The sequence below is a fragment of the Thunnus albacares genome, chromosome 13, assembly GCF_914725855.1.
Source record: "Thunnus albacares chromosome 13, fThuAlb1.1, whole genome shotgun sequence".
NCBI lineage: Eukaryota > Metazoa > Chordata > Actinopteri > Scombriformes > Scombridae > Thunnus > Thunnus albacares.
In genome coordinates this window covers 27853949-27875424 of record NC_058118.1, presented here as the reverse complement: position 1 = coordinate 27875424, position 21476 = coordinate 27853949, and the positions used below count along the sequence as shown (strand labels likewise).

At 38.8% G+C, this 21476-nt stretch overlaps 1 protein-coding gene across 2 annotated transcripts in view; it reads right to left on the bottom strand.

Moving 5' to 3' along the window:
* The window catches only part of gria4b (glutamate receptor, ionotropic, AMPA 4b), a 143035-nt gene extending 121986 nt beyond the window's left edge, over positions 1–21049 (bottom strand). For both annotated transcript variants that reach the window (XM_044370780.1, XM_044370781.1), the window contains exons 1-2: positions 20594–21049; positions 14020–14178 (exon numbers count right to left, since the gene is read on the bottom strand). In XM_044370780.1, coding sequence (XP_044226715.1) covers positions 14020–14178; positions 20594–20684 — 250 coding nt within the window. In that variant the 5' untranslated portion in view covers positions 20685–21049. The remainder of the gene's footprint in view (positions 1–14019; positions 14179–20593) is intronic.
* Positions 21050–21476: the final 427 nt, after the last annotated feature.

Below are 21476 nucleotides of genomic sequence, written 5' to 3'. Positions count from 1 at the left end.
TCACCTGCAGCTGTTTTTCAATGAGCAAACAGGAGAACCATTCATATGACTTTAACTTAATGTAGAGGGGCAGTGTTTGACATGCATTTTAACAACATGACCTCAGCATGTGTTGCCAAATTACTCTCTGACTCTGGTTTAGAAGATTGAAAACCATTATAGTCCTTCTATGTGCAATTACATCTGGCTCTCAGGTTTTCATTATGAAACCATTATGAACCACTTGAATGGTCAAACTAAGAAAATGTTTAGTTTCTGGGTGAGTTTGATAAGGATAATGTTTTTTTTTTATCCATGATTTTATACCTTAGGGTTCAGTTGCCTGATATGGACAAACCTACAAACATGTTTACTGAACTCGTAGAGCTAGATGATCTAACTACTGAAGGAATTGTCCGTCATCTATTATCTGCTCTGGAGCACCTATGTTTGACTCAGGAATTTCTCTCTAAAACCCTCATTGAAGTAACGTGTGATGGCGCTTCTGTCAAAAGCGGAGTAGCAAGTAGGCTCCAGGCCATTTTCCCTAATATTACTGTTTGGCACTGCTCAGCCCATAGGCTTGAGCTTGCAGTAGGCAACATAGTGAAAGAGATGGGCACTATCAATTATTTTAAAATACTGATGGACAAGCTATATGCAATTTATAGCACATTTAACAAAAACTGAATGGAGCTGAGAGAGTCTACAGAGAGTTTAGATGTCCAGCTATGCAAAATCAGTCAGATATTAAACACTAGGTGGGTGGCATCAAGTTTTAGAACAGTAGCAGTGTGGAAGAACTACCCAGCACTTTACAAGCATTTTAAAACGGCAACAGAGGATCCCTCCTGTGATGGTATTATGAGGCAAACATACAGTGGACTTGCTATGCACATATCTTCCCCTGTGATCGTAAACAACCTAGGCATCATGTGCACTGAACTGCCAAATCACGGTATTTGAGGCCATGTCGAAGTAGCCAGGATGCTACACTGAACTCAAAGGGGAATTGAGGAGAACTTTTTCCAGGGTGTCACACTGAACGGAGGAAAACCCAGTGACAAAACACTTTACCACATGCAGTTTTTCCAAAGTTTGGCTAAAAACTTGGAGGACTGTATGTTGTCCCAAGTGGGGAGGTTGCCAGATAAAACTGGATATAACAAGTTTATTGAGTAGTTGAAGGTGCTTTACGCACAGTACTGGCCCAAGGTACTGTATATAGAGACTGAAGTTGAATCGCTGTGTCTGCACTTTGACATTCAGGCCTTCAGAGAATACAGAGACTCAGATGGAAAAGACATTGCTGATGAACTAAAGGAGCTATTGGTTGCTGTCAATAGTATTTCTATATCAAGTGCTGAGTGTGAGCGTGGATTTTCTCAAATGAACTTGATTTGCACCCCGAACCGTGCCTCTCTGCACACATCCACCGTATCATATTTACTCTTTCTGAATCTTGTTGGACCCCCCCCCCCCCCCCCCCCCCCCCATCCCCAGGCCAAATTCAATTCAGTCCCTTACATAATGTCGTGGGTGGCCAAAGGAAATAGAACTGCCACAGACATACACAGTAAAACCTGGACAGGGAGGAAGAGGACAATCCAGATATGGCTATGGTGTGGGGTGTTTTGGATAACAAGATAAGTCGCCATTTCAAGTGGTTTTATTGGGTTGCCATGCTAATCTTCAAATAATAATGGAATTTTAGAAAGCTTTGTGTGATTATTTATTGTGAACTGTGAAGTATTCTTACTGTATATGTTAGATCTGATCCGAGAAATGAATTGCTGACTGCAAGTGCTGTAAGCGCCACAGTTGAGCATTTGGTGATGTGGGCATTTGCTGAGTAGCCTAAAATAATTTTGAATTATTATCATAACATTTATATCATGCAAATTATTTAAAATTGAGGCCTGTAACCCCAACAGCTTAGTAAGTGAGCATTTGCGTACATAGCATGTTGTTTTCAGCAGTGTGCTCTGTACATGTTCTTGGCCCACCTAGTCACCCCTCCACTCTCATATGCACAAATTAAGCATGAAGTGACAGAGGCGATGTTGTGCGATTTGTTGGCTTCCAGTGGGTTTTCCCCATAATTCATATGCAATAAAGTGCACCGTTGCTCAGTTCAGTACATTCAGACTTATTCAATGCAGGTACAGCTTTACTTGGTATGGTATGACCAGTAGCATGTGGTGGATATTGTTATCTAATGTTAGCAAACATTAGATACTGTCCTCTCAAGAAAAAAAAAACAGTATTAGTAGACCACATTATTTGTCAGTACCTTCCAACACAGCCTCTATGGTTAAGGTTTGGATAGGTTTAGGTACAAAAACCACTTGGTTAAGGTAGAGAAAAGATCACAGTCATGGTTAAAGTAAACCATCAGCTGGCGGTAGGAGGCTGTGTCAAAGTCACATGTTTGTTGCCCCGTCCATCGACCCTGACCTCCTCCTTATAAGGTTTGCATCCTGTTTTCAACAGTCAACATTGGTTTCTTTTGACCATGACCACCATCTTTCCCTAACCTTAGTGTTTATTTTTAACCCAAATCATGATCTTTTACCTTGTGAAGCAGCTGGATTTGTGAGATCACGACATCAAGAGATCACGTGAGAATCTTGTCAGGCTTCAAGTTATGTGTTTGTGTCCGAACCACTGCAGTGTCCTATGAAGATTCTTGTATGATCTCGCAAATCCAGCTACCTTGCAAGGTAAGAGGGTGATAGACGGTGATAGACAGATGGTTCATCCAGTCACCTGCCAAGTATTTTTTGAAAGTGCACTTTTCCAAATAATTTCCAAGGACGACTTTTCAGATGGTTCTGTGTAACAAACTATCTGGTGCTTCAGGTTGCATGATCTTTCCCTTCAGGGTAGTTTTTGTGCCTACACATAACCTATGTTTGTATGTGATTTGTAAAGGTTTTGGAAAGCAGTGACAAATGATATCATCCTGCAGGCATGCCAGATCAGAAAACACCCATATTGGTTGTTTTGGTTTTGTAGGTGATGACAAATGACATGTTACATAGACTTTATTTTTTGTGAGCTAGAGTTTCAGTGGAGAGCTTTTTAACATCCTATGATGGTCTAAATGCTGTTTCAGATGATTTCTTTTTCTAACAAGGATACCATGTTGGTGCACTGTGCTCATGTTTTTTGCATGGAAATGGTCAGTTTTAAAAAATAATGATCATCATGAAATATAGGCTGTTTGTCAGCTTCGGTACAAGCATTTTCGGTGTCTGCATAAACTTTTCAAAACTGTCTTATGGTGACAATGGTTACATGTAGAAAACCTTTCTCTTTGTGGAAACAACGATATTTCCTTGTGTTAAAACATCTGTTGTTAAAACATTGTAAGATATAACTGAACTATAACTTCATGAATCAAACCGCATCTGGAGGATTGCATTAACAGATAACTGTTGTTCAGTGCAAGTTGTCTCCTCAGAGTTCTTTCTCAACCTGTGCAACCTCCACAAACACACAAACACACACACACTCACACACAAACACAAAAACACGAACACACCTCAGGGGGCCACTTACATAACCAGTACACAGATCAGGAGGGGGAGGTGCAGGGAGGTGGAATGGGAAGGAAGAGGAGGAGACAAAGTTGAATGAGAAACATGGAGAAACCATCAGAGCAGAGAAATGACATTTAAGAGACTCTACATTCAGTGGCGCAGTTAAGGTGTCAGCTCTGTGCTGTAAAATGCAAATAAAAGCTTGTTTTTTAAAATTAAGAACTTCTCGGGTTTATGTGGGTGCAATATAAAACAAATAATAAAATACCTCAAGCTGTGCATAATCAGTTTTTGCTCTTTTCTCTTTTCAACAAAAGCAGTGATGCTGAATGAGTCAGAGAGATGTAAAATACTTGTGAGCATGCATACTTAGTGTATGTTTTGTTTTACATATACAAGATTAAATCTATTTCATTGTGTGTCCACCTTGTGAGGTTAACATAGTTATTCAGATAAAGGAATGTGCCAAATTATTTATTCAGTTATGAATTTTTCCACTTCTTCACCTGAGATTGTAGATGTTTGACATTTGTTAACCATCACATAAAGCCTGTGCTGTGTATAGATAGATTAAAATCACTGTTTTTTTTTACAGGCTAACAAGGTTGCAGACTATTATGTGAAGGGAAGAGGACTGTGCATTTTCTACAACTGCAAAGTCAACCCTTTCATTGGACGTCCTTGCATTTTCCCCGTTACACAAACAGCAATGCAAAGGCCACTTTTCATCCAAATGCCTTGACTAAATTTAGCAACGTATAACTAACATTGCACCTTTTCAGGAACAGGTAATAAATGAAAATACAGCTGAATACAGCTTTTACTTTACAAAGACAAAAAATATGGCTACATGAGGGGGGACACTTACATTATCATGCTTACATTTGACCTTATACCAGGCTAATTCCCTCTTGTAAAAATCCCTTTTTCTCCACCATCTCTTCTTCTTTTTACCACCTCCATCTCCTCACCCCTCCATCCTCCATCTTCCTCCCTGCTTCACCACATTAATCTCTCATTAGTGTCCCCCTCCCCCCTTTTCTCTCCATCCTTTTTCTCCTAACACCAGTCATTACGCATACAAGTATACACCGCCGAAAGGCCTGTATTTTTTCACCCGTGCATCAGAAGAATCCTCAGACAAATGAGGGGCACAGGCAGCCATTTAAAGGGCAATACTACAAAACAGAAGAGCCCCTCTGATTGGAGCCCATGGAGGGAGAGATAAGGCTTAAACATGCTGCACAGCTGAATTATTTGCGTGTAAGCCCACACACACACACACACACACACACATACACACACACACAGGCACACATTAATACACAACTGGGAGAGCGCTCTCCCACTTCAAGGACAGACAAAGAAGGCATGTGTTCACGTGCGAGCAGCAGAGAAAATGCAGAGTCTCCTATGCTGCATGAGTGCATATAGGAGCACAGGCTGCTTGCTATCTGGATCTGGAGTGAGTCAGAGTGCCATGCTGAATATAAATGACTCAATGCAGATTAAGATGTCACTGTTTCAATGAAGGCAAAGGCAGGGGCAGCATGTAGGAGGTCAAATTAACCCCTTCCGCCCCCATACTGCCTTCAAAGCCTTTGTCTGTGGCTGTGCGGTTAAGAGGTTACCGCGAAACACACAACAAGAATCAGTTGAATGAATGAACTGCAGATGAAAAGCACACACACACACACACACACACACACACACACACACACGCACACTACTGAGAAGCTGCTCAGAGGCATATTGATTAGTTTTCATTTTGTTTTCTACATGATAGTGGTTAGAGTCTGCCCAAATCCTGATTAAATTTGGAGTTTATAATGAAGGTGTAGAGATTCTAATACTCACTTTCACCTGAACTTTGTGCCTTGATTAAATACAGCCCTACGAAATCCTCTCTTCGTCTCTTTGAGGTTAATTTATTCAATATCCTATTTCCAACTCTCTATTCATTCTGCTGTGTGCTGCATTGTGAAATGCTAACCTTTCCTCCTCAGTTCACTCAAGTCTTCTATCCAATCATCTGCCCATCCCCAAATTTATAAAAGGAATGAACACGGATTTAGCAAGATTGTCTCATTTTTAAACGAAGCTACAGTATAAAACATTTTTACAGACGATAAAATCATCCACATCCTCAGTAGGTCATTGGCTCAAATCCTATATGGCCTCTTATTCAAGAGTCTAGCATTACAATTTAGATATATAATTTTGGTTATCAGGCTCTATATGGTGAAGCCAGCTGAGTACATTTCTGAATTGTTGTGTCCTTACAGTAATTTAAAGTCTCAGATCAGCTAACCAGAGTCTACTGGAGGTTCAGAGAGCTTGACTTAAGATGAAGGGAGACTAAGTTTAGCTCTTACTATAAAACTATACAGCTCAACTGAGATTTTTAAAAAACCCTCTCAAAACTCACTTATATTCCCTCGCTGTGTTTATGCTTTGTTGTTTTTGCTCATATCATTTCTGTTTTGTAACTATTTTATTTCCTATTCTCTAAATATAAATCTTGTTGTTACTGTCATGTTTGCGTGATGCTTTTAAACTTGAAGCACTTTGCATCTTTTGTTTTGAAAAGTACTATAACATATAAAATCTTTACAATACAATAAATCTTTACTTACTTACTTACTTACTTAACTAATATTAGCAATTTTCAAAAAAAGGAAGACTGACTTCATACACAGTAACATCTCATAATCAATTTAAAGGAAAACTACAGTTTAATACTTGAGTTTTATTTTCTTAACTCCCAACATGTTCGCATTCCAGATTGTCAAATACTTACGCTTTGGCATCTGATATTGACGCACAAGGTATCCTTTGGTACCTGTATGAGACCCATCAGGCTTTCATCTAAATCAAATGTTGACCCATCCGTGGCAACATTTCACACTCAGACCTGGAGTGGTCTGGTTAGGTTTAGGCACAAGAAGCACTTGGTTAGGATTAGGGAAACATCATGTTTTTGGGTTAAAATTATCACTTGAAATGTCTTTGTGGCAACAGTAACAACATGACGACAAAAAACTGTTCAAATTCGCGGTTTAAAATGTGACACTCATGGTCTCCTGCAGAAAATTCCACTTTTTGCCACCTAACTATCTAGCCATCCACCCAACCCACCTCCTCCTGAGACGTAAACTGTCACCTTGTATAGACGGCATCGGCCTCATAGCGTCTAATACTGATTGGAGTTAGTTGAAAGCCCGGTGCGCCTCATACAGACTCCTTGTGCATTGGTATCAGACATCAAGGGCTGAATGAAGATGCAGTTGAAAGCTCTGGGAAAGCCAGTACGTGGATGTTTGAGCTTAGATCATTTTGTTGCATATGTTGACACAAGGGTGAAGACTTAAAAAGACCTAAACCTTTGTCAAACTCCTACACAAAACTGCCAGACACAACGCCACATATGTTAATGTAAACAATGTAAATCACACAGCTGCCACGCTTTCTCATTTTCTCAAGTTTTTCACTCCAACTATCACATAATGAATCCAAAGGAAGTGTTAGCCTGCAGCTCAATAAAAACAATAAAGATTTAGGAAACTGGGATTTTTATCACAGTAATGTTTTGGCTTTTTAAGTATAATTTGGTGATAGTAAGACCGATGTGGATATTTAAAGTCTGTATGTATGCATTTTAAAAGTATGCTGAACAGTGACAATAGCCGTGCTAAGCTAACCCTTCAGTAAAATCCGGTAGGTGGAGTTTTACTGCAGTCTCAACCTGTCATCAAAGAAAAAAAAAAAAAACTTCTCCTTTCAATTATTTTCTTCACGTATACTCCTCATTTTTATTCCGCTTCAATGTGAAGAATCTCAGCTTAAAGAATTATCTGAGGTGAAAGCTTCTCAGTGAGGCATTTTTCTCAAAAGTATCAGCAGTATTGTGCTGAAAATAGATGGAATATCCCAAGTTCTCAAGCATTACACTTGTACCATATGGTCACAGTGCCTCAATTTTCCATCTATTTTCTACTTTTTTTTGTCAGGGACATTTTCACTGGTGATGTTAATCGAATGACATCGCTCGCTACTGTTGTCAGAAACACCTGAATGTTCTCAGGGACTTTCAGTCTGAATTCCCAGAGGACAAATCCTTTTTTTCCAAGTGACAAACAGTTGAGAAGCCATTCAAGTTCGGGGACTCATTCTAAAACAGTCACTCTGACTGTCCTGAACTTCAGCACATCACCAGAAATGGCACCTTGACAGTCAGGCAGAGATCCATGAAATCATCGTCATGCCGGCTCTGTGATTCATAATAAACCAGGCAGTCTGTTGCTTTGGCATTTTACCTCCGGCGCACACATATATGTGAGAGACAGAGATTTTCTGTCTTAACACCAGTTTACAAAAAAAGCACAGACAGGCTGAAATCTGCATCCACTGTGCATGCATAAAAAACAAATTATTCCAAATTACAGATTTCAGTCTAGGTAAAATACGATGTAAGAGATGCATCATGTATCATTTGTAGACAACATTAAACATTTCACTCCCCACAACCGATGTTCCTCCAGGCCAGTTAGTAACAGTTGCGTCACTGTTTTGACCTCATGACCTCTTTCAACATGTCAAAACGCAGTAGTAAGATGCAGCATGTCCCATTATCATAAAATCATATAATTGGTGTCATAGTCATGTTGTGTGCAATTAAATTAAATTAAATTAAATTAAAGAATGAATAGATGGACAGAGACGAATCATACTCTCTTCCTCAGTACAAATACAAAATAAAGAGCCAGTTTGTAAAGAAAATTAATTTTCCATTCACTGATTTCAAGTTTCTTTAGTAACCATAGATTTAATATGATGCATGTCAACTAAACTTGTATTCATGAGGTGTAATTTTATTGTGTTTTCTTTTTTCTTTCAAAAGTAACATAGTCTTACATTGAAAGATGAGGCTGGTCTTATTCTATACTTTTTTTATTCTCAACAAATCCCCCAAAAATACTAAAACTAACAATATGTCCAACTTCCTCAGACTTTCAATGGGAATCAGTTCCAAGAACATTTAAAACAGGTTACAAATATATGCTTTCGTTTTTAAAAAGTTTTTAGCAAATACCACTTAAACATGAGTAAATAGTGCATTTATTTTCTGTTTTCATTGTTTTCAGCAGCGGATTAACACATATTTAGCGCACTAATGCATATTTCAAAGCAGGACAGGGTTGGTGGGATTGACTCAAAACAAACTACAGTGTGCTCATGGTAATGAAGGAACATGTCACCCAGTGCGACAGTGTGACTCATTGATGTATAATAGTTTTTTTAACAACAATGGAGCTCTATGGCACACGGGAGTGTGGCTACACAGACAATACTTGTTAGTGGTATCAGTCCCTTGTTGTTCTTGGTCTTTTCATTGGATTTGTTGACGTGAAGAAAATATAGAATATCATCATAAAGCCACTGTGTCTAGAATTTAAAAATAACTTTGGGGACCACTGTGCTAATGACCAAAAAGGCACTGTGGTAGACAGTAATGTATTTCAAAGATGCTATTATCACACATTGCAGTTCTACACACAGTAGCTGTAAAAAAGCTACAGTAAGTTTACCTTGTTTAAGACAATCACTGTGTCCTAAATGCATACTACATACTGATTCTAAGCAGGTTTTGAGTATGCAGTGTGTTCACAGCAGAAAACCATATTAAGTGTGGTTTTTCTGGTTTATGGTTTTTTTTGTGTGTGACACTAATGTCCCACAATGCAACACACCTGGTAGCATACAGCTTTCTGGAATCTCATGAAAAGAAGAAGAAAAACAGAGGAGGGAATAGCTGGAAAAAAAAAACATCTCCCATTTTCAAATTTGCTGGTTGTCTCAGGTCGCAGATGATATGACGTCCGTCACAGTAGGTTTTGCGTCATTCCTGTTTCATATGAGACATGTAGTAGGCTTTATTTGTGGTATGTTAAATGCAGTATACTGTGATGAGTAGTATGTACGGTAGTATATACTGTGTAGAGTTAGTATGGATTGGGGACACAGCTTACCTTTTTTCTAAAACTTTATTCTTTATTTGAATCCCCATTGGCCTACATAAAAATAGCATTAATAAAACAAAGAACTATTAAAACCACATCGATCAGTTAGACAAGCAAAATAATGAGCAAAAGATGATGAGCTGAGCAAAATATGACACTCTTATACATAAAGAGTACAGTTGCATATTTTGATCTTCAACTTTTTCCTTTTGTAAAAGACAAACAATCCCCAAAAGTCCATTTCTTGGCAGAAGCAGAATTTCGCCCCATAGAGCTGACCACCACAAATAACTTCTCAGCCTGTGGGAAACACTGGATACCATCGCTGCGACACAGAGACCAAAAAATGTCTTGACCATTGTCTCATTTGTTAATGGTAATTACCCTGAGGCATCACAATTAACGTGATATTGATGCAGTGTGTGTTGCTATGTAAACTGCTAACAGTAGGACCTTAAAAAGCTGTGAGATAACCAACTAAATACATTTTATGAGTACCTTTACATCAGAGTAACAGCACTAACCCTGCTGTGATTAATAAGGAGTCTATATTGTTAATCAAATGTAGCACAGTGTCTGGGTCCACTGAATGATTATCAGTGACAATGGGAACATACAACAACATTTGTCCCCGTCCTCCCACCAATTATCCCCATCAGCCTTACTGACAGCAGCACGCTGAGCCGCTGAATGGCCTAATCTCTCTTCACAAATTAGCTCCGTCTCTCATCTCCCCTTCCCAAATGTACGCTATGCCCTTAAACGTCACATGCTAACGCTGCCTATTCATAACCATTATCTCAGGGCCTTTGATAATGGAGCGAGAAGCAGAAAGGAATAAAGACACAGGGAAATGTAAAAACGAGGGGTGAAAACAAGCGATGTGGTTCGATCTCAGATTCCCCCACTGGCCCTGAGCTATCAGAGCCATTGATTGGCTCATGTAATTCTGCTCTGATTTGGCTTGGCCAATCAATGGGCTGCAGACTCACATCCTGTGACTGTGCAGCCATTAGACTAGAAGAGAAAAATCCCATAGTACTTCTTCTGTTCCTGGAAATATATAGTTTACATCCACCTCATGCCTCTACTACAAGATAACTGCTGTTCTCTTTCCATAGCGTCGGTCATTTAGAGCTCCTCTAACAGCCGTTTCCTGTCTCGCTGCCTCATTTCAGTGTCAGTATTGACCGGGTGAACATAAAATGCCTGTTTCGAGGATGGTGTAACCTTGCAAGTATACAAGCTGAAATTGAAATAAAGATGTTTCTGATTCTGCAACGCTGATCTGTTTTGTGCAAAATATTGACAATGTTTTAAGTAGCTCATAAAAAAAACTGTATATCTAAGAACTGTATATGTATTTTTAAACCACACATCAATATTCAAGCTCTTTCCTGCAGTCCACTTTACATATGTTTCAACTGTCAGCTGCAAATGCATGCATATATACAGTAAATATTTTAATTGCTCATCTTATATTCTATTCTTGTGCTCATAACCTACTTTTCTATTTTTCCCTGCATTATTCTATCTGCTGCAGCCACAACTCATTTCCCCACAAAGATCAATACCACTTCATCTACTGTAATTTCATCTTGGAAGGTCACTAATAGGCGAAACCTTTCACCGATACATTGGTTTTAGTTAAAAGGGGATTTGAACTGAATGCTTGCACCAACATGGTTTCAAGGTTTTAGGTGATCCCACCAGAAAAATGCAAATATAATGTTGCAGAAAAGTGCTAGACTTTTTAAAAATTTGCTGTGATGGTGCAGCTATAGAAAATTTGTGTATGAGATATCCCTCAAATTAATGAGATTCAGCAGAAAATGTACATGAGGTGTTGTCAGTGTAATTTGAAAGTTAAACGATAAGGATGGAGATTTTCTATATTTTTCTTATTGTCAACAAATCTCATGTGCAGAGCCAAACCAACAATGAATTGATCCTACTTACAAGTATTGCACGTGTATCCAAAGCCTGATATATCTTATTCCTCAGTTGTAGTCCAAAAACTATTAAAAACACGCCAAAGAGTCACATCGCTGCACTGGGTGACATGTTCCTTCATCCTTGAAGAGTTTGGTTACGTTATTTTGTTCAGAGGTTTTTCAAATTTTCAGTCTCCAGAGAGTAGTTCTGTGTAAAGCAGAAGCCACTGAGCATGTGCAGGAACACAGTTTCATTTATAGAGCTTCACTAATTTGATGTGCTATATATCACAACCTCTCAACTTTGTTCTACATTGGACATTGTTCATAACTCTAATACAAAGCCAAAAGGTTATGATGTATAGCATAACAAGCTAGCGAAGCTCTGTAAACGTAGCCTTACACAGAAATACTCTCTCGAGACTGAAAACATGATGACCAAACTCTTCATAATGACAGAACATGTCACCCATTGCATCAGTGTGGCTCATTTACATGTTTTTTAATAGTTTTTGGACAATAACAGAGGTCTATGGAATAAGATATATCAGGCTTTGGATACACACACAACACTTGTAAGTAGGATCAGTTCATTGCTGATTTGGCTCTGCGCATGAGATTTGTTGACAATAAGAAAAATATAGAAAATCACCAGCCTTATCCTTTACAGGTAAATATGAGGTCTGAAATGGTTATGTAAAATAAAAAAGTAGGAGTAAATATATTAAGACTTTTCAAAATACTAACTCTCCTAGTCTGATAAGAACATTTCTGAAAACCATCACACACACATAAATAACACTGCCTCCATTACCCAACAAACATAACAGCACTTCATTCTCTGCTTAATTTAGCCATTGATTTTTCTAACACCAGATCACACCATAGATAGTAGAAGACATCAGGCTGCAGTGTTTTATGGGTCTGCAGGAACCCCCACCTCTTGCACACACACACACAAACACACACACACACACACACACACACACACACACAATCACATTCACACAAACACATACCTTCACACACACAGAGGCACACACTCACTCACAGTCAGAGTGACAAAAGAAGGAAAGAAAGAGGACGTTTCCCCAGGGATCATCGCTAAAAAATCACTGCCTACTACGCTTAGGAGATCTAACCATGGCTGTGTGTGTGATTGTTTTTTTGTGTGTATGTGTGTGTATGTATGTGTGTGTGTACAGCTGCTGTTGCCGTCAGCATGTGTGGCTTTGCTCAGATCAGATGTGAACCAGCATACAGACACAGCTGTACCGCCACATCATCACACACACATGCCCACACCCATTATTATAATTTAGCTTTATTACTCTTTACACCATTACACCTACATCTACCGGCACTAATGTTGATAATGATGATGTTCTTATTCATCATATTAGAGTCAGAAAGTATCAAACTTTTAAATAATATTCCTGTTTATCACAACTTGTGTGTTATATTAGTAGTTTGGGATTTAATTTCTATCAGTTATAATTACATTGTTCTTGCTAATTGCTGAGATCTGGGAACACGGCAACATCTTAATCCAACAGGGAAAGGTGGACGAGCAATCAGACAATCAAACAACTGTTTAGTCAGATAATTTAAACCACTTTATTTGGATGTAAAACTAAATGAACTGTGTGCACATAATTACAGTAAAGTACAGCCATAAATACAGCTGTGAACTGTCACACGTGTTTACAACTGACAGTTTGGGTATCAATCAGTGCATTCACATGTGCATGAGTGTCCTGGTTATGATCAGGTTTTTCCCAGTTTCTCCTCTCACATATAACCATCTTATCCTGGTTCCAGAAACCTGAATGAGGCCTTGTCCCAGTTTTGAGAAACTTGGATATGTTACCAGGAGTACTCCGATAAAAACCAGGATACTGTGGTACCTTGTCCAGGTTTCTGATCATTCTTTCAAGTGAGTTTGGCTAATCTGGGTATTTGTTTCAAAACTGTCTGATCGCCTCACGGTTTGTGTTTCTTGATTTATCTGACTTCTTTTTAGCGATATCGCTGGATCCCATCTCATAGCAAATAAAGAAATACTTCAACATTTTGAAAAAATGTGGATGGATGAAATGATCTCATGTCTGTGGAAGCTGGAATCAAGACACGCTGAGCCTTGCTTACCATAAAGAGTGGAAAAAACGGTGTCCAAAGTAAAAAAAACAACAACAACAACAACAACTTGTTGTTTAATACGCACATAAACAGAAATGTAACGTAACAATTTGTACTTTCAGAGGAAATTACATGATGTAAGCACATCCCATATCCAGCTCCTTAACACAAGATAGTGAAGAACTATCCCTTTAACTCGGTGAGTACAATGTTATTATTACTTACAGGATGATGGTGAAATGAAGAACCTTGAATTATTCTTCAGTAAAAGGCCATTATTGACCATATATCTTGGTAAAATCTTCTGAAAACCTCACATGGTTGTTTGTTTAAATATTATTGAACACTTAAGCTGTGCAAGAATCCTCATTTTCCTGTTTTATTCTAATCAACTCAACTTACAGGCGTTGGTGACGGCGAAGCTGTTGGCCGTCTCGATGTTGTCCACATGAGGCACCAGGTTGAACGGGGCTTCCGAGGCGTTCGGGCTGGTGTTGTGCAGGAAGATTGCCAAACGAAAGGCGGTGTACTCCTGATCAGTATTTCTGATGAACAGACCGCCTGAACAGAGGGGGAGAAACACAGGTCCGATGAGGATCACATGACAGGAAAGCACCAGAGAGGAACCCGCTCTATTTTACCACCATGTTTAATCTCGCTACAGACAGTTCAATTATTGCTGCCTGGCACAGAGACACAAGACAAGTGAAAACCACTGAAACAATCTCACCATCATCTGCAGATTTTCACTATTTTGAATATAAATAAAGCCATTTTTTTCTAGGACACAGGTCTTCACACACTCCTAAGTCAAACCTCCAAAAAATCTGACATTAGAGCAACATACCCATATGTGACCAGTCAGTCTCCAGATTGATTATCCCCAGTATTGACTTATCTTCACTCTACACTAGAAGATAATAGCAGTGAGAATGAAACCTATTATCACAATAGTGATTCCTCTACACTTTCTGTGGAGGAAGATTTCAAATTTGAAATTAAACCATTCCTCCCCTGGTGGTTTGCTGATTTGAGAAGCAGACGTGGACCAATATGGGTGACAATGCTGCCAAAACTAAATGACAAAATATGTTGGAATTTTTTGTTATTGCCATCCAAAATGAAAAAACACAGTTTGTCAGCACCTTCCAAAACCAACCTCCATATAAAACCACTTGTATATTTATATATACACTTATAACATGATTGTAGTTCTGTATGTTGTATATTGACAGCCTAAGTTTTTCCCTTTTGAGACACTGTCACATCCTCTTGTGTGTCTGAGCAAGTTTCATACACTGAAAAAGGCTGTGAGATACGGTCAAATCTTAAATTTACAATATTTTATACAGAATGTTCCCAATGTCAAGAATGAGTATTATACATATGTATATAACCGTTTCCTGATCTGTCAACACTATGTTCCAACCATACTTACTATGGCTTGGATATGTTTGGCTTTAGGCAACAAAACTACCTTGTTAATATTAGGGAAAGATTGTTGTTTTGGTTAAAAGATATTTTAGTGAGTAAATGAAAACTTTGACCTGGTGGCGGCTGAGGAAAAGATATCTGTACCATGGCATCATAGCAATCAATCCCAAAATTGCAGATGTACCAGGTGGTGCACCAAAAACAATGCTGAGTGGTAGGAAATGAGAAACAAACAGGTATCCTGAGTCAAAGTAACACAATTTTTAGACCCATTCATCCAGCCTGACTTCTTTCCCAAGAGGTTTTCTGGAGCTAAACTCCAATTTCAGGCCACTTCTGTCTTTTCTTCTGATACACAAGTGTGATAATTCACACAGCCAATAGGGGGTTACCTTGTCAGGTAAACATAAGTTATATTAGACATTAGAACAAACGATTAATGCTGTCTTTCTTGTTGAGTATCATCTCAATTAAAAAAGACCAAAGATTTATTATGGTTTTACCAGCTGTTTTAGCAGGTATGATTGGAGAGGAACCTCAGTCATATTAGAGGTGAACACAACAGACTGGACAGTATATGACAAGTAATAAAGGACCAATAATAGTCTGGTAAATCACTTTGCCAATATCCTATTGCTGACAATTCAGTTTTAATGCTACAATATCGTAACTTATGATTCTTTAGACACATCTAGGCTTTGTGACAATGTCGGGTTCAGTCCAACATGTAAAACACTTCTGTTTCATATTAATGCAAGCAGAAAAGGTGATATAATATTCACCAAATATCCTTCTGGATCAACACAACTTTTCATTTATTTTATTTTACACAAAAGCAGCATCAACAATAGGGATGTGCAAAAAGCCCAGTATTTGTATTTGTATCTGTATTTGTTGAGGCAGCAAAATTATTTGTATTTGTATTTGTATTCGAATAAAAGTGGAAAGAGGCTTAAAAATCCTGTTTTTGTTTTTATTACGCTTTTAATTTTAGAAAATTAAAGTGTTACAATAAGTCTTCATAAATAAACTACCTTATGAAGGAGGTCCCCACACCGGGTCTTGAACTGGAGTCTCCCAGATCATAGACGACTGCGCTGACTACTGAGCTAAAACTTTACTCATCACCTCATTGCAGACAGACCTCTAATTAACAAATATTTTTTAAAATATTTGTATGAAACAAATATTCGTAAAAAAAAAACATTACTTGTGCTTTGCCAAATAATGTATTTGTATTCACGCACACCCCTAATCAACAATCAATCTTTAGTCTTGGTTTATTTTTTTTTTCTCTCTTTTGACATTACAGCTTTCTTCACATACAAATATCTTGACTAAGCCGTTCATGATTGTGCAAATGTCAGTGGTGTTTTAGGTTGGAAGCAGTTTGTTTCACATTTCAAAATTTAACTTAAGGCTATATTTCTTGGGATGAGACAAGTGTAAGTGTCCTTTAAAGCAAAATGCCAGTGTGTTCTTTTCATGGTTGACTTCTTTAAAAAGGTAAATTTTAGAATATTATACTCCTTTGCCATGATCATCATCATCATGAAAATCCAAACCATGGATCCAGTAATGATAAGACAAAGCAAAGTTTTGATTGTGATATAATTTCCACATGTCTCATTGACTCACACTCACTACAAAATGCTCACAGGAGGTGTTAATTCCTGATTTATAGAAAAAAAAATGGTGTGAACATTTTGAACATTTTGGCTCCCAATCAGCAGGAATGCCCTTTACACATTTTAAATTTGAAAACTTATCCTCACTGCTGATTAGAAGTTAATAACATCAAGCTTTGGCCTAAATCCCACTTATTCAGTTATGACCTTCTCTACTGCTGGATGTAACACAAAATGAGATTCAGTATAAAACTACCCTGACTTTGAAGTTTCATGAATGCCATATGGTTTGCATAAAACAAGACTCTTGTGGCTTCGAGGATCCTGTTTGTTTTTGACCCCATTTCTAAACGGTATGTTATATGAATGATGACATTTCATCACAGGACTGAATTTATTCCTGGTGTTTTTGTTATCTCAATTCTGCTATATATGTTATCAATCTATCTATGATTTTTGTCATCCTCTTTTTGTCATGCTGTATTTCTGTAGTTTTGCTACCTGGTCTATTCTGTGAACATTGTACACAACATCTACTGCATGTCTGTCCTTCCTGGAAGAACGATCCCTCTTCTGTTGCTCTTCCTGATGTTTCTTCAATTTTTTCCCCCTTTAAAGGTTTTTTTGGGGGAGTTTTTCCTTAACTGAATCGAGGGTCTAATGATAGAAGATGCATTGCTTTATGGATTTTAAAGCCCCCTGAGTCAAATTTGTGTTGTAAACAATCATGTTTTTTCTCAGGTCGGAGGGAAACAATGCAGGATATTCTCGACAGGCCGCTACCAGGTGCAAGGTGAGGGTCACAAGTGGATGGCATCCCTAGAAGATTTTGTTAGTAGCCTTGCTAACTAGGCTAAAATTACTTATCTCGAAGGGAGTAATTAGAAAAGCTTAAAGGCGCTTATGCTAGCTGATACCCTCATCGGTCATGTGACCCTCATTTTGCACATCGTATTGGTTCCTGAAGAGTCTGTGGAATCAATGACGCTTCACAGGCTCTACTTATTTTCCATTTTTCCAAGAATCAGCTTGAGATAACGAGAAGACCTTTCAAAATGTTCAGCAGATTTTTTTCTTGTGACTGTGGTCACACTTAAGAGATGTCATTTACACCTGTTCTCACTGTGAACCTGATCACCTCATACAGATGCAACCCTGTCTCCTAGAAATTACGTTTTTATGCAACTAAATTGTTTACCACATCCACTGCCTGGATTATGTTCACAGGCGCTACACATATATGTCACACTGACACTGAAGTCTGAGTGGATGATGGGTGTACAAGACACAGGACTCTGAGTCCTGCATGTGGTTTGGTTTAGGCAAGACAAGCACTTTGGTTAAGATGTAATTTCTTTTGTTGTTAAACACTTTGAGCTGCATTTCTTGTATGAAAGGTGCTATACAAATATATTTATTATTATTAAGATTAGAAAAAGACTGTGGTTTTGCTTAAATGTTAATAAACATGTTGCACTTCAAGTCATTGCTGAGCTCTTTCCCTAACCTTAACTGAGTGCTGCCTAAACAAAACTATAAACAGTTTAACAGTACTCTAGTTTCTACTAGCAGATATTGTTCAGATCACTAATACGTTCAGTGTCAACATTTTTGCAACTTGCCAAATACATTAACATTTTCTCCTTATGTTGAGAGAAAACATAATTCAGCCAGCATTATGTTTCCTGCAAAATGTATTTACTGTTGCAATTCAGTCGTATATGAACATCATTTCTTGGAGACATGGTTGCAAGATGTGTCTGGCTGATCTGACTGCAATGTGTTTTGTGTGCATTTACATTTGCATTAATGGTTTTTTTTATCCAGATAAAAAAAAGACTATACATACAGATCACATGTTAATATGAGGTGTATATGAGTTCTTCATGTGTGGTGATGTAACTGGTCTCAGTAGGTCTAAGAATCTGGCAACAACAGTTTCACCTCAGTGAAGAGTCACAACCTTGGTTTATCCACACACACCCAGGCTATTCATGATGTTAGGATCTTCTTTAGAAGTGATAATAGCTTCAGGATCCTTCAAAAAAACAAACCTGTAAATCTTTTAAAAACTCTGAAAGACCTTTAATGTTGCCTGGAATATCAGTTTTCTAAATCCTGGTTCACTTTGAAGTGTGCTCTGTAAGTGTATTTAATCTAGTTTTGGTCATTTTTTATGATTATTCTAAGAATATTTCAGGCTTTTTTAGATGGATGAAAGGATGTCCCCCTGTCCTCCATCCAGTGCATGCTGGGACATGCTGCAGCCCCATCCTGGCCTTCAAAAGAAATAAACAGTACGGAAAATTAATGAAAAAAAAGCATAAATGAAAAATGGCATCGATAATTCTCAGTATCTAGTCTAATGTGTCAGTGGTGTCATAATTCATCTGTGGTCGTTGCCATGAATGTATTTGTGAACTTGTTTTTGTGATGCGTACATGTGTACATGGCAAATTTCCCACTGCTAATAAGTGTTGATTTTGCAGTGATGAATGTTGATTGGAGAGATGTTTGCCCTCTGAGTGCTGATGGAGCTCAAAGCTACGTAAAGTGTTAAATAATAAAGTCTGTTGGCTGATGCACAGTGTGGATTTTTACTCTCCCAGAGGTCAATAACCACAGCTGAGACAGGAGATATGATGGCACAGCTATTACATCAACAATGTTTGCTATCATTAGCAGCAATGCTGTTAGCCAAACGATAATGAAAAAAGGACATAATGTGAAAAACATCAGGAGTCTGAAACGGCACAGAAATGTGAGCAAAAAACAGTAGTTTTGCTTGCAGCAGCAAAATAATGTTAAGCATGATGGCACAGCAGTTCCACAGAGCTGGATTTAAACCCCCTACCCTGCTCAAGTGTCCTCACTTCTAGGGGTGCTGTTCTGTAACAGACCCTGACCTCTGACCCCCCCTGTAGGGGCCTGGGGATTCGAGTATCACGTTGATATAAAAGGACAAGGAGAATCATTTGAACAGCTTGTCATTTTTCATCAGTCTGACTGCTTCTGATGTGCCTCAACTCCACTACAAGCCGGGGTGCAGTGGAGGGTAAACCCACAAAAAAAAAAAAAAAAGTCAGCTTGAGCAAAAGTTTAATTCCAGGGAAAGGGTTTGAACATTGTCTCTAAGAGATTCGACTGTGAGGATTCGGGCTTTGTATCGTACCAGGCATGAATGACTGCTTTTCTAATAATTGATTTTTTTAGGAGGGTTGTGATGATCAACAACTGGAGGTCACAGTTTGCCCTTCTTTTCATTCCCTGCCTTTAAATCAGCCAAGTCAATCTGCCTGCTAGTGAAATGAAAACTATGAATCCATCATTTTTATTTCCTCCCATGACAAACACTGCTAAGTTGTTAAAATGGAAACATGGAGATGTTTTTTTTTTTTTTTTTGGTTGTTTGTTTTTAACATATTGCAACTGGGGAAAATAGGGAAACGGTGGAACTGTACGGTCTGTGGGACCATGGCAGAGGTTTATTGCAGCGCCAGGTCCGGAGTCTGTGAGAGTGTTAACAGCAGTCAATGCACAGGCAGCCTGCATCGGGAATACACACACACACACACACACACACTTTGCTGCTCTGATCTGCTGCAGTGGCGGAGTGCACTGGGATACACACTCTAGCCTGCAGATACAAAGCGCATTAGGGGTGTGTGTGTGTGTGTGTGTGTGTGTGTGTGTGTGTGTTAAACATGCACAGCATCAACTGAGGAAAGAACCATGTCTGCAATAACAAAAAAAAAGAGAATAAAAATTACAGACTGTGGAGCATATCAGCAGTTTCCACTTTGAGCGGCGCTGAGGTGTTAAATGACAGGACAGACGCGGCAGACAGGACGTCCACACATTCATGCACATGATTCATTTTCTGGTTAGAATTAAACATTAAGGCTTCCACTCACCGATCTGAACGCTGCTCGGGAAAGCACCCATTGTCAATCCCAAAAAGCCAGAGAATATCAACAGAAACCAGTCGCGAGAAGAAATCCTCATTTTGTTTCGGTTATAAACTGATGAGAGACATCGAGCAGGTTCAATTAACACCTCCGGGGCAAAAGCAACATCACAAGGTAAAAAAAGACAAACAGATAAAAAAAAAGAATCAAATGCCCATCATATATCCATGTCTGCTTTGGATGCCTTTTTCTTGGATATCCCCCCGCAGTGCCGCTCGTTTGTACCGTCAAACTGCGTCCGTCCGTCCGGCGCTGGAGATTTTGCGCACAACACCACCAAGATGAGAAGGGGGGGTAGGTGGGTGGGTGGGGGAGCATCAGCCAGCGGCGGCCAGTGCGTCTGGATGCGGCTCAACTCACATCACAGCAATAACACACATGCGCCTTGTACCCGAACAGGGCAGGCAGGAGGGGCGTCAGTCAGTCCGCTCAGCACCGAGCGGCGGAAAAGTCCCCGAAGCTCATATAACACCAAAACTTCCAGAGCCGCTGATACAAAGAATACACAGTGAATATCTGATGATGAACTGGTGATTGATGGCTGACAAGAGATTTCTTCTTTTTTTTCTCCCATGTGACAAATTACTACAGATAAGGACTATTCTTTTTGCTGAAGCAGATAAATGTTCCAAAGCCCTGCTCTCTGTCTTTTTAATGCTCAAACGGCTCGCCATACAGCCTGTAAAGGTGCTGTAACGTGTCATTTAAAATGCATAAATTGCCCCAATTAGTAGGATTTAAATGACAAGCTAAAACAAATCCATCAGCGGGTTTTGGCATTTTCTATTTTTCCAAACGTCAAACGTAATTTTCCAGGATTAAAATAGCT